This window comes from Strongylocentrotus purpuratus, unplaced genomic scaffold, assembly GCF_000002235.5.
Source record: "Strongylocentrotus purpuratus isolate Spur 01 unplaced genomic scaffold, Spur_5.0 spur5_scaffold_20, whole genome shotgun sequence".
In the NCBI taxonomy this organism is placed as follows: Eukaryota; Metazoa; Echinodermata; class Echinoidea; order Camarodonta; family Strongylocentrotidae; genus Strongylocentrotus; species Strongylocentrotus purpuratus.
The window spans coordinates 32,545,579-32,560,173 of record NW_022145606.1 but is presented as its reverse complement, the minus strand read 5'-3'; the positions used below and the strand labels follow the sequence as shown (position 1 = coordinate 32,560,173).

The window sequence follows — 14,595 nt, the reverse complement described above, 5'->3', positions numbered from 1 at the left end:
TCTTTGTCTATTCCTTTTTCTTCCTACGTCCTCTTCCTTTACACTCCTCTCTTTTTTGGCCGGCGTTTATTGGGGGCCCACCCCACCGCCCCCCTGGCTACGCGCCTGCTGTCAGATGAACATATGTTGATACCTTGTCCGCCCCGGAAGCTCAGGGGTTTAAGGTTTTAATTTACGGTCAGATTAGCATTCAGGGGTCCGCCTTAGCGCCCTAGACGGGGTCCAAGGGCAGAGCCCCGGAAGTTCAGGAGTTTAGGCATTTAATTACGGTCAGATGAGCATTATTTTGATACCTAATTGTTACAATGGCAGGTCACTAATTGGCTTGGGGTTCAGGGGGCGGAGCCCCGGAATCTCAAGGGTTTTAGGCACTCAATTACGGTCAGATGAGTATCGAGGGGCCCGCCTAAGGGCTCTTGGTTGGGTCCAGAGGGCAGATCCCCCAGAAGCTCAGGGGTTTCAGGCGTTTAATTACGGTCAGATGAGCATTTTTGATACCTTATTATTTGTGACACTAGCAGGACACTATTTGGCGTGGAATCCAAGGGGCAGAGCCCTTAGGATTTTAGGCATTAATTTTAATCATGGTCAGATGAGCATATTTTGATACCCCATTATAATGTGACACTGGCACTTAACATTTTTTTCTTTCTCGCTCTCTTTCTTTCTATTTCTCTTTAATATACTTATTCAAATAAAGTGTGGGGGAGGGGCTCGAGGATCCCGATCCCCGCCGTTCCGCGGGCCCTGATAAATTATGTAGGCATCTCAAGAAGCATTTTCTTGCCTGGCTGTAAATTTAGGAATTTGTCATTTTCCAACAAACGCATGAAGTGAGGAAAATTATCTCATTTCAGCATTATTTGTTAACCACCGTTATGGAATTATAAATAAACCACGTTTGAATTCTATTTCTCCAACCCCCCCCCCCCCTCCCCTATCAGTGTGCCAGTGCCCCCGCCCCCCCCCCCCCTCCGATCTACACCTTGTTGGCGGGAAAATTGCAACTGATATTCCCCTTCTTTTCTTTTCTTCTTCCTATTTTGTCCTTCCCTTTATCTCCTCTTTATCTTTTTTCTTTCCCTTTCCTTCCTTCTCTTTTATTTTTTTATTGGTGGGGGGGGGGGGGGAAGGAGGGAGGCAAGTCCTTCCCCCCCCCCCGATCTCCTTCTTCCTTCTTTTCTTTTCTTCTTTCTCTTCTTTTTTTCTCTTTCTCTCCTCTTTCCCTTCTTTTCCTTCTCTCTCTCTCCTTTTTTTTTTTTTTTTTTTTGCGGGGGGGGGGGGGGGCCAAAGCACGCTCGGCCCCCCCCTGGATCCGCGCTTGTCTCTCTCTGTGTGTCTCTCTCTCTGTCTCTCTGTCTCTCTGTCTCTCTTTGTCTCTCTCTCTCCCTCTCTCTCTCTCTCTCTCTCTCTCGTTGTTTTTGTGCATTCTACAAAGGATCTCGATCTGTCCATCGCCTTTTTTGGCTTCCTCTTGACCTTTAATCTCATTGATTCGACCCTCAATGATGTGGGTACACATAATTTGTTTGGCTTGATTACGCGTTTAAAATAGACAACCACCCCTGGACAACCACCCCGGATAACCAACCCTAGGATAACCACCCTCTAGGACAATTACCCCCTATAGGACAACCACCCTCTAGTACGACTACCCCCGAACAATCAGCCCCAGACAACTACCCCCATTTAAGGACATCTACACTCTAGGAGCAGGAAACCAAACAGAACATCCTACCAGATGATGGGAGTCAATCTCGAAGAAACCACACACACCAGATACTTGGGTATAATCATACAAAATAATATGAGATGGAACAAACAGGTTGAAAATTCAAGAAGTAAGGCCATGAAAGTAGTCAACTTCTTGAAAAGGAACTTCTATCAATCTTCAACAAAAACAGAGGAGAAGCTGTATTCTATGCTGGTTAAACCTCATCTTATAACTATGCTTCTTCAGCCTGGGATCCATATACGAGCACGAACATCAGGAACATTGAGAGAGTCCAGAATGCAGCAGCTAGATTCGTCAAAAACACTTATACAAGATATTCAAGTGTCACTGCTTTGAAGGACTTGGGTTGGATCCCCCTCCAGGAGGAAAGACGGAAGTCTCGTATCACATGTTTGTACAAATTGATTCACTACTTGATGGACATCAACTACAAGAATTACATCTCACCCAAGGTAGAACGAACAAGACGGGGCCATGACCAACAATTCTATATCAACAAAGTCAGGACGGACGCATACGCTTACTCATTCTTCCCAAGGACAGTTAAGGACTGGAACAGTCTTTCTCCCTCAATTGTAGCCCAACCTTCCTTAAATACTTTGAAATCTGCGCTTATAACCAACTTAAAACCAGCACCTTAGGTTGGTGACCGCACATGACGACACACCTCCAGTTTAAACACCTTTACGGCGTCTCTTGGAGGAATCCTACCAAGTACCAAGTAACTACTCCCAGAAAAACTACCCCCGTACAACTACCCACAGACAACTACCCCCAGACAACTTCCCCCTACGACAACCATCCTCTAGGACAAGTACCCCCGCACAACTATCCTAGGGGGTAGATGTCTGGGGGTAGTTATCTGTGGGTAGTTGTGCGGGGGTAGTTTTCCTAGGGAGTAGTTTTTCTAGGGGGTATTTGTCTGGGAGTAGTTGTCCGGAGTAGTTGTCCTATGGGGGTAGTTGTCCTAGAAAGTGGTTATCTTGGACTGGTTGTCCGGGGCGGGTTGTCCAGGGGGTAAGTGTCCGGATACGGTTTAAATACTGCAGTTTCCGCTTTATCACAGACCCTACAAAATATGTTAGTAAAATAATATTGATTTTCATAGCAAATAAAGGTTATCAAAATTCATTGGTAATTGCTTGCCAATTTCCAGCAAGAAAATTTAGTTACAATCTTTCATGTTTGGAGCAAATTGAAATTCCCATAATAATTACCGCAATTCTCATGTATTATCAACCTCATTCCATTGCTTCCACGCATGTGTTATCTCGATCTTCGGAAGTTACGTAACAATAACTGTCGTCTTTCAGTATACCAGACGGAAAGGGTTTTTCTTTTTCACTTTATACAGCGATGGCTCCGCGGTCAATTTCATACATCATTACAAATTCCCAATATCAAACTTGATTTTGTTTATCAAATATAATTTGATTGGACTGGTTGATTCAATATATAGCATTCAATTTTATTATAAACGCTTATACATGTATAGGTTATTGCACCTGAAAACTGGCGTTTTTTAATTGTTATCAAATGAAATTTTAAAAAAGGAAAGAATGCACAGGTCTATACGATGAGATCCCGGGAAGAGATACACTTTTATCAATAAAAAAAACAGCAACGACTTAAACAGCGGGGAAAAAAAATCTTTTGAAAAAATAGGCCTTTAATGACTGTCCTGTGTATTTCCTCATTACCTTAACTTTTTGTTATGATATTAGCATATACGCATTTGTTAATATCTGTATTGGCCCATTTTATCGATTGTTATTATTTTGAGGACAGGCCTATACAGCCCTAAAAGCCCACGTATTTCTCAAACGTTTTGCTGCATCCTTGGACAGAATTGTTTGGTACATGACTATAGCTTAGTGTCTACATGACATTTTGTACCAAATACCAATACGAATACTGTCTATTAAGTACAAAAGGTAAAAATCAGAATATACTTTCCCTTTAAAGATGCTTTTGCAGCCAACATCAAATGCTGTAGAACTTTGCAGGATTATAAATATGTCAGGTGTGTTATATCTGTGAAATTTAAACGTTAACAGTGTCCTAATATTTAAATTATGCAAGGAAACCCGTTTACTTGCTAGACTTCACTGTCAGACACTATTGAGCGACTGACTGGCTTTTTTTCTTCTTTGGTTATAACATACATAAAATGAGCTGTAAATGGTAGGCCTACATGAGCATTTGTCTAGATCAATAACCCATTTCTTGTAATGGCCAAAATTAAACTGAATGCACATTTGCGCTGCATAAAACGTACGACCATTCAATACAATGGTCTGAATATTAGACTATTACTTACTGGATCTATAGCTCCTAAGTCGATTTTACAACTAATAGTCGTTATTTTCCCACTTAAAGATATTGTCAAACCCCCCTTTTGGGGGGGGGGGGAGTTCTAAATTAATATTGTCTTTCAAATGCCGTCGGAATTTAACCTTTTCATTTTTTGGGGCCTGCAAATGGGACATAGTACCTTTAAAAGATAACGGTGTTGCCAAAACCTAATGATGATGCAATCCCAAGATAAACGAATCCGATCATTTTGACATTATTACGCAAAATAGTGCTTCATTGCCGCAGTCATATTAACTAACTTGAAACACTCGCCCCGATTCCCATGATTATTGTCCATTCTGATTAATGTAAACTTCTGTTCGGTTTGCTGTCGGTCTGGAATCGGTCTCATTGACGTGACCGGGGCATTGTGGTCTGTCAGCAAAACCGGTGCAAAAGTAACGACTGGATGCACTTTCCCTGACTGCGTGCCTTATCTATAGATACGGCACGCGGTCAGGGAAAGTTTAACCAACAACGCGTAAATCAGCCCCGAACAAAGCATAATAAACCAACAAAAGGTTAAAGTTTTAATCAGCAAAGGGTTAGAGTGTATCAACACCATTTTAACCAACCTTGAGCAAATCTTTTTAAACCAATAAACGATTAAAAATGTTAATCAACCACAATTTAAATTTTAATAAACAGGCTGTTGGTTAAAGTTAGCCAAAAGTTGAGTGATTCATATAGTAATCTGTGTTTGATTAAAATTGTAACCAACTTGATACAAAAATGTAATACATGTTAAAACAGTGTATACAAGGTCTACATACAGACAGTGCAATAATGCTAATACCTCAGTCACACCGCCAAACCGAATCCAATCCGACTTATTCTCGGCCATCGGAAGTTATGTAATTTTTGTTGTCCAGTTCAGGATGTGCTGTTGATCTCAGGTTGGACATGTCGGGCCAGGCGTGACTGAGGGTACGTTTATGCCCATATTTTTCGGGCCAGAATGAGGCATTATTTTGTTACGCGTTTAGTTCAAAACACGGTTGCGTCCTTTCTCATTTTTGTAGAATCACAGAAAAACGGCGATCGTAATCGCCGATCGTAAACTCACAAAAAGTTGCGTTTTGGATCGGCGATTCTGGGAAGCATAAACGCACAATCATTATTTTGTAAACGCGTTTAAATAGGGTCAACGTAGCATGCGCAGTGCAGGTTTGCGAATCCAGCTGCAAGGCCATGCACCCAGCCAGAATCAGGTCTGGAGGACCGAGAGAAGCATAAACAGTACACCGTGGAACTGCGATTACGATGAGCGTTTACGATGAGCGTTTGAAATCGCTTATTCTGCCTTCAAAATTGAGCATAAACGTACCCTCAATGCATTCGGCTATGTAGTTGCGTGGATGGACAAGAGTATAGGGGAGGGGGAAGCAGCAAATTTAACCCGCCGATTCATCTTCGTTCATCCTACCAACTTGGTTGATTAACAACAAATAAAATTAATAATAAGCATTGTATTAAAAGGGAAATTTGAACAGAAATATGAATTCATTAAACCTGCTTCTACATCATAATTCATAATCACTTTAACAAGGCCTTTGTTCAAAATGCCTTCCTACCAGTCAGGTAGAATAATCAGACACAGCTTCGACCTTCATTATCAATATTTAGTTCAACAAGGAGAGTTGGAGAGGGAGTTTTGTATGGTAGAGAGAGAGAGAGAGCGAGAGAGAGAGAGATTGATAGACTAGAAAATGGGAAAAGGAGAAGAGAGGGGGAGAGAGAGAGAGAGAGGGGGGAGAGGTAGTCTGCAAGCACAAACCCTGGTCAGTCGTAAAAGTGAGTCTGCACTATAAGACTACCATAGGTCATGTACTGTAACTGCTCCATAGAGATATATACTTAATAAGTTAGTAGTATATCTCTATGAACTGCTCCTGACACAGGCTATATTGACACAACAAGTAGGTAGCTGGGCTAGACTTCTGTCAAGGCGCAATGATTTTTGATTAAGTGTCAAATTAGGTTCTGTGCCAGCAGACTAGGGGAGAGGCGGTACACAAGCAGCTCTTTTCACTCTCACTTTCCATTCCGTTTTCCATTCGACCCCCCCCCCCCCCCCTCTCTCCGTGGCTACGTTACTAGCTGTGCACTGGTAACTGTGCATGTACATGGAAACGAAAATAGACGGGTTAATTGAATTATACGCTCATCGACGTTTATTGACTAACATTCCTGTAATAATTTCAACAGTGCTTAATAATCAGAGTTTGCCAGCCGAAAAGACATTTCAATGAACCCCCGTATATAGACAATGTGTCATTTGTGTAAAAAAAGAAAGAAAAGAAAACACATTAAATGTGATAAGAACCGATTACATAACTCATCCCGGGGGAAAAGGTACCTGTGCCGCACTGGCCTCGTACAGATAAACATGGAGACATTTTAGATGAAACTTTCACCATTTAGCTAAAGTTACATAATCACCCGAAAGGGCAACTTGGGTAAACAACTTAAATCACGACAATTTGGTCACGTGGATCCCGATCCTGACTGCTCGTGATTGAATAGTATAAAAGGACCCTTTTTTAATCAATGTATGTAGTATTATTCTTCTGGTCCTAGAGCACTGTTTGCCAAGCTAGCCGCAAGATGAGGGGGATACCTGTTTCGAGTCTCGTGCTGCTGATGCTGTCTTTTCTGTGTGGTGAGAATTTTTTCTCTTTCCTCCTAACCTCCACCTGAATCATTTCGTATTATTGCTTCTTTGTACGCATGTTAGAAATTTCGCTTAAAAACTGTTTTTGTCAGGATGTTTGCAAAAAATTTCATTGAAATATACGCTAATATGGGCTAATGTAGTTATAGTATATTAGTAGTAACGCTCTATGAATGTTTTCATTATCAATATTATCATTATTATTGTTATCATTTATCTCTCTCTCTCTCTCTCTAAGTGCCATATCGTTTGACTTTGGCGACCATGCTGTTCCACAGCCCTATCGGCTCCTAGCCTTCTGTATTAGTACCACTCCCAGTTCTTTCACTCCTCTCTCTTCCAACAAAGTATCCTCCTTCTTCCCCTACTCCTTCTGCCCAAAATTTTCCCTGTCAAAGCAAGATTATCTAGGCCTTCTTTACGTGTGACCCAGGAACTTCAACTGCCTAATCAACATCTCACGTATCATTTTCCTTTGCACTCCAGCTCGTGTAAGAACTTCCTCATTACTAACTTTGTCAGTCCAGGGGAATTTCATCATTCTTCTTAAATACCACATTTCGCAACTTTCCAAACGCTTTTTAGTATCAGAGGCTAAAGTCCATGTTTCACTCCCATGTTAATAGATGTTACAATTCAATACTTTTATTCTGGTCCTCATACTCATAGTTCGATTTGTCAGAATTTAGCCTAACTTTGAAAATGCAGATTTAGCGAGAGCTATGCTTCTCTTGATCTCTGTCTCACATCTGGCATCCTCGGCGATCATACTGCCGAGGTAATTAAATGAGGAGACTTGTTTAATAATATGTTCTTTCAGGTTCCAATTACATTTTGGACTGCTCTACTTGGAGACCACCAGGCACTTTGACTAGGTATAGTTGATCTCTAGTCCCATTCTCTCACTTTCTTTTACAACTACATTCAGGGGTCTCTGGAGATCTTTCTCTGATTCAGAAAATAAAACAGTGTCATCAGCATATCTAATATTTGTGATTGAATGGCCACCCACTTGTATCCCATTTTCATCCTCCAATTCTCTTAGAATGATTTCACTATACATATTGAACAGGTCCGGACTCCGGCGACATAACCCTGTCTGACTCCCCGTCTGATGTTATTATATTCACTACACTCTCTTTCTACCCTTCTATCATTTATATCATTAATCATTATTACGCGGATTTTAATTTGTTGTTGTTGTTGTTGTAGAAATAGCAACATAATTCAAGAAAAAGGAGCCTAACTTCTAAGATGTTCGCAAACATTGAATGCATTTAATTATGTACCAGTTTTCGCCAAAAACAGCAAGGGTAAATAACCTAGCTCAAAATATTATTCATTGTGTTTATCACACAGAAGGGTTCCTGATTATGTTATGGGTAATGGTCTTGAAAATATGCAAATTCGGGTCAGTTCCACTCGGCAATATAATGTATGATCATTGTGTTACATTTTTCTTATGTATTTTTTTGTATTTTAATCTTTTTGTCTAGTACACAACGTAGAGGCACAGAGCACGAACGGAACTGTTCCAATAGCTGGTAAGTAATCACTGTAATTATATAGAATTGACCGCTGTATTGGTCGTATAATTAAATTTTTGCTGAGATCCCCATTGGTTTACGTGTAGAAGTTTCTTTGGGCGAGCGCGGATAGTGTGTGTGCGATTTGCAGCCTTTTCACACACAGCTGAAATTCATCGTATCTAGTGATGATTAGAATCATTGTAAAATTTTAAACATGTTTATAGACAAAATTTCCCAGTGTGAACATCGTTTATAGATGTTGGGATAGATACGAAGTCGCGATCCATACGCCCCTAAAAGCAGGCTGCAGATACGAAGTTCGTATCTAGAGAGCTTGACATTTTGTGTGTGAAAGGAAATTCTTGTTTAAACGTGTTTAAACTGGATGGAGAGTGTGCTTTGATTGACATGACATGACCTTCAATGCGCAATGGCACTACTGCGCATTTTACGAGCAGTAGTTAATCACGAAACAATTAACGATCGCACCGAAATTTCTGTGTGTGAAAGGCTCGTGATTAGTTTAAACACGTTCGAAACACGTTTATACTAGTCATGTTTATAGAATTTTAGCTGTGTGTGAAAAGGCTGCAAGTCGCTTAGTCGGTATGCGATTCCCGAACATTCAGACAACTTTCCAGCGAAGATTAACAGACAATATATGTCTCAGATTTTCTGTAACCAATCTTTACTCAAGAAAAGGATAAGGCAAGAATTCTTTGTAGATTTATATAGATATAGATATAGATACAGTGTATATGTATATGGACAATATAATAATAATAGTAATAACAATAATCTTTTAAAGTAAACCGAAAAAGGAAATTCTTTTTGCCCAATTGATCTGGAGCCCGGCAGCCACTGAGCAGCGCCAGATCGACGTTGCTCTATCCCTTTATTGTTGAACGCCAAACAAGGTAGCAGCAACTCCCGTCTTTTAACGTCTTTTGGTATGACGCGGCCGGTTCGAAACCACGACCTCCCGGTTGTGAGGCGGACGCTCTACTGACTGAGCCAACACACCGGCCAATCAATTATCTAGATAAAAAATTAGATAACTCGTAGCCTGTCTGTCAGCTGTCTTTCACCTACCTAAGTGAATTATTTAGATAGCTATTATCCAAATAATTCAAGCTGGATCGGGAAAATTGTGGCTGACACCGCCACTGGAAATAAGCTCTCGAGCTTTCGTGGGTTATCCTGTTCAAGCTGACTTATTTTTGATCTGTTATTATTGTATATTGTTGTATGTTGGAAGCTTGTCGAATAAAAATCAATCAATCAATCAATCGTGTGATGTCACAATGCCATTATATACCTGAACGGCGCACGCGCACTGGCCCATCAATTATCGAGATAATAATAGATAACTCGTGGCATTTCTGTCACCTACGTATTATCTAGATAGCTATTATCTTGAGGAAGCTGGATCGGGAAGACTGTGTCTGACACCGCCTAATCTAATTAAAAAAGCCCTGAATTTAAACGAAAATTTCGTCCTAGCTGTTGCTATTTTAAATAGTATTAAGAAGCGGGGACAACAAATATCCCTTACCCCTCTCTTACTTCTCAATTTTGTTCTGTTCCTGTTTTGGCCTTACTTTCTCTCTCATTAATTTTTACTCTCTTTCTAACTTCTTTTACTCTTTTGTATTTACCCCTCTTACTTCTCTCTCTCTCTATCTCTCTTTCTCAATAATTTATCATTTTCTCTTAAATGTCTCTCTCTTCTCTTCTTATATTTTCCTAATCTCTCTCTTTCTCTGTCTTATACTTCTGTCACACGGCTAAACTGAATCCACGCCGACGACAAATCGACCAATTTGTAGCCACTATAAGGGGCTGTGGATTTTCTGTTCTGTTTTTTTTTTGGTCTGGTGTCAGCTTCGTTGGTGTGACTAAAGTATGTATCCGTCAGTCACACCGCCGAACCGACCTGAAACCGATTCCAAACCGAACAGATTTTGGTCGTACTAGCGGTTACCATCATTTTCAGCTCGGTTTGTAGTCGTTCTCGTGGCAGTCTCGTTGGTTTGACTGAAGTATGTATTCGTCATGCACACCGCCGAACCGACCTGAAACCGATTCCAAACCAACCACATTGGATAATAATAGCGGTTATAATTATAATGTATGTTAGAAATATAATTTTACGAAAAAGAGCAATACGAATTATTTCTGGTTCAGCACCCTTAGCACACACGGATCCTCTATTTGTGAAAGCTAGACAGTTGAAAGTTCAGGGGGGTGTTTCACAAAGATCCTAAGTTGAACTTATCTCTAAGTTGGACTTAAAATTTATGGGAAGCCATTAGCATCCTTGAAAATATTTTGTAATTTTTTTTTAGAAGGCATAAAATGTTGATTCAAATCATTCATATTTTTTATTATCATGGGAGATTTCATGTTCTTGATGTGGAATTGATGAAAAGTCTAAAATACTCCAATTTTTGCTTTTGAATATATTTCATTTTAAGGCTCCAATGGCTGTCCATACTTTTTAAGTCCAACTTAGTGTTAAGTTCTACTTAGGATCTTTGTGAAACACCCCCAGGATTATTATACACAAGTTGCAATTAGCCAGTTTGACGTTTCCGTACTGGCACGGTCTGTACTGCCAATGTTTTTAAATGTTGTTTCCCCCAAAATTGTTCTTTTGTACCTTACTGCAGTCAAACCACATTCGGATTTCAAAATTTAAGTATGAATTTTCCCGTACCACAATGAAATATGGTGGTCCTAAATTGTGGAATAGTCTAGGGTCCGAAATAAAGAACCGCCCTTCATTATCTAGTTTTAAAACATATATAAATATAATCTTATTATATTTGCCTATTTGACCACCACTTCCTATATTTTGCTATACATTGTCACGCATTAACTTACAGCCATCTTGAATGACCCTGTCCCTCTGGGCCTTGAGAGTTATGCCATTCCAGATTCAAGTATGACTGCTTCCACTGAGTATAGTGCTAACCATGGTGCCCGGTCTGCACGATCAAGTAATGCCAACCAGTGGATCCAGGTAAGCAAATCATTTCTTAAGGCCAATTCAAACACGAAACATTTAGGCAACCCTTATTTATATGTCATGGGTTCATATCCCACTGCTGCCACCGTATCAGTAATGAAAGGGTTAACAGTCAAATTTTAGGCAATAGTTTGATTTGTATCCATATACTGCCACAAAGTCTGCAATATTAGAGTCACCGTCATTTCTATGCATGACATGAATTCATATTCCACCGCTACGAAAGAGTCACCAGTCATTTCTATGGCACTATTCACTTACACATAACTATTCACATCTAAGTCAACAATTGTTTTCATTTTTAAGGGAATTAATATAGTTAATAGTTCGATATTACTCAGAAATGAGATCGACAATTAAAGCATCAATGTGGAGAACTTCTAATTTAAATATTGCCCTTGGAGGGGCGTTCTTAGTATTTGTACTTAATTCATATTTATTTGACACATTTTGGAACATGCTCATTGGTTAAATTTTTTTGTCATGGAGAAAAGATAGATGATTAAGAGGATGAACATCAAGAAAGCTTCCTCCGATTCTTTTCTTTCTGCAAGATGGATCTTTTGGACCGTTACAAAATCATTTCAGTTGCGACTCAAGGGCGACAAGATTCTGACCAGTGGGTACAAAGCTACAAGCTTGCTTGTAGTACTGATGGCACGACCTTTCACACCGTGCAGGGCATCTCTACAAACCCTGGAGCTGACAGGGTAAGTTTGTTCTCTGATTATTCATTTTCTAATCATTTTCAATGTTTACCTCTGGTACACATATACATGTTAGGTGTATTATCTACTATTCTGAATACACAAAGTATAAGTATACAAGTATTAAGTAGGATTGAAGAACTGTCTATATTTGTAAATATATTAGAGCAAGAATGCACTTCAAGCAACAAATCTTCAATCCATATCATATTTTTCCCTATGTGATTACTAGGTATCTAAAACCTGAAAATCATGTAACCAGAATATAACTTCAAGTAGAAACAAATGGACAGGCACTGAACATGCAAAAATATGTTTTATTCATCATGCTTAATTAGACTCTCTTTAGTTCGATTGCAATTGACCGCAGAATCATTCGAGTCATAATTCATTCAAAAGTGGATTGATTTTCCTTTTTTAATGAAGATCTTCACCGGTAATTCTGACCGCAACACCATCGTGACCAACACTCTGCCTGTACCCCAATTTTGCCGCTATATTCGCTTGATGCCTGTCAGCTGGTACGGCCAAATCAGTCTTCGTATGCAGATCTTCCGCGAAGGTCAGTTTTAAAACTAGTGATACTCCAACATTTTTCGCTCCATATTCAATTTCTCTTGCGACAATTACTCTGGGCCCCTTTTCACCAATAATAGAGCCATTCTACTTTCTTCATGTTATTCCACATATTTTCCAAACAATATGATATCATGTTTATTTTGACTATTAATAACGGAATGAGCGTCCGTTCAAGATAAATGTCCGTGCGCGCGAGCTCTTGTAATACCGACCATATATGGGCAAAAACATGCCTATAAAAATCCATTATAGCTATTTGGGATGCTCGGGACCCCCTTTTTTCTACATATTTAGATAGAGTATGGGTCGGAGATATGATTTCATGTCTCATTTGGCCATTAAGTACATCGTGATGTCATCATAATGGACTTCGAACTCAAAATACGAATCTAAATATAATGACGTCAGCATATTTATTGAAAATTGAGTGTTAATCTGTAAATATTGATCATTTTTCTCCCAATGTTTGATATGTTGAGCTGAGAAAATTGTCTACATAGAATAATCTATTTATTTTTCATTTAAACAATTGCGTCATGGTCCACTCTTTCGATTAAAGGAGGCATGTCAAGTTTCCCAATTTTGCGTGTAATGATTCTCTATGGGAGGTGACTTTTTCTGAAATCTTCATTGTACTTTCCAGTCTTGTTTGAGCAATATCTCGATTTTTCGATCGATTTCCTACCAGCTTCGGATATGCTGTAACTGCGAAAATTCTCTACACCAAAGGTGACATTTATTCTTGATCAGATGTTGGGATCGTGGTGATATTTTAACTACAAAATGTGATTTGAGAAACTCAATATCCGTTTACGTGTAATGTCTATATTGAATTTTTTGGTATAGTGGTCTAAGCACTTGCCTCCCATTTCGGCGACCCAGATTCGATTCCCGGTGGGTTCAAACATTTTTTTAATAAAATTAAAATCGTGAAAACGTGTTCTTCATCATGAATATTAGAATACGAATTACCTAATTTTTCAAGTGACAAATTCAAGTATAGTAATGATTTGTTTTAGGGTAGGATAAAGATTGGTATGATTCATCCTCATTAAAGCGATTCAACTTTTGCTGCTGAGGTTTCTCATGCCATTACTGCGTCCATTTTCACATTCATTTCACACCCAAGTGAAAGAAATTTGTTTGTACACTCCTATTGAATTTGGGTAGGCACATGAACAATGGGAGTGAATGGTACTTTCAAGAGCAAATTTGACATTTTGATTACCACAACGATCTCTGATAATTATGATTAGTTTTAGGGTATGTTAAGACTGGTATGATTTATCCTGATATTAGCGATTCAATTTTTGTTGCTGAGGTGTCTTGAACATCATGCCATTTCCGCGTCCATTTTCACATTCATATCACGCCCAAATGAAAGAAATTTGTTTTAGTGACACTTTCTTGTCGGGCAGGGGCACATTAGATTATGTGGGACGATAAGATTTTTGAAAAATATATTTTCTTTCTAAGGCCATATTGTTGAAAAAAGATGCGAACATTCAAAGAGATATTTAGTTCATTTACTTCATTTGAATTATGTATTAATAGTTTTACAAATGAAAAAATTCATTCCTGAACTGTCATTATTTGTATTAAGAATGCCAGTTTTGACTTTATTTTACCTGATCACCGCCGAGCGAAGATAAATATGTCAAAAGGGACATTATTTTCTCATCCCTTTTATCCCATTTATTGTCTTTTGAACTCAATTTGCACAGATATCAATGAATGTTCTCCCGATCCTTGTGAGAATGGAGGAAGGTGCAGTGATGGAGTGGACAGCTTTACTTGTGCCTGCGCTCCTGGCTATACTGGACCTACGTGCGGAACAGGTAATATATAGAGTCAAAGCAGATTACATACGTACACTTTTATATAAAGCAATTGCTCCTTTTTCATCAAGACATTATAGATAAAGAGCAAAGAAGGAAATAGAAAGAAAGAAATATGCAGTCATTTGTGAGGAGAACCTTGGAGGT

General features: G+C 39.2%; 1 protein-coding gene across 14 annotated transcripts in view; it reads left to right on the top strand.

The window, feature by feature from the left end:
• Positions 1-6,657: 6,657 nt before the first annotated feature.
• Positions 6,658-14,595, top strand: part of LOC579769 (fibropellin-1) — a 41,058-nt gene continuing 33,120 nt past the window's right edge. For all 14 annotated transcript variants that reach the window (XM_030993239.1, XM_030993234.1, XM_030993238.1 and 11 more), the window contains exons 1-6: positions 6,658-6,752; positions 8,261-8,308; positions 11,182-11,318; positions 11,879-12,034; positions 12,458-12,593; positions 14,335-14,448. In XM_030993239.1, coding sequence (XP_030849099.1) covers positions 6,698-6,752; positions 8,261-8,308; positions 11,182-11,318; positions 11,879-12,034; positions 12,458-12,593; positions 14,335-14,448 — 646 coding nt within the window. In that variant the 5' untranslated portion in view covers positions 6,658-6,697. The remainder of the gene's footprint in view (positions 6,753-8,260; positions 8,309-11,181; positions 11,319-11,878; positions 12,035-12,457; positions 12,594-14,334; positions 14,449-14,595) is intronic.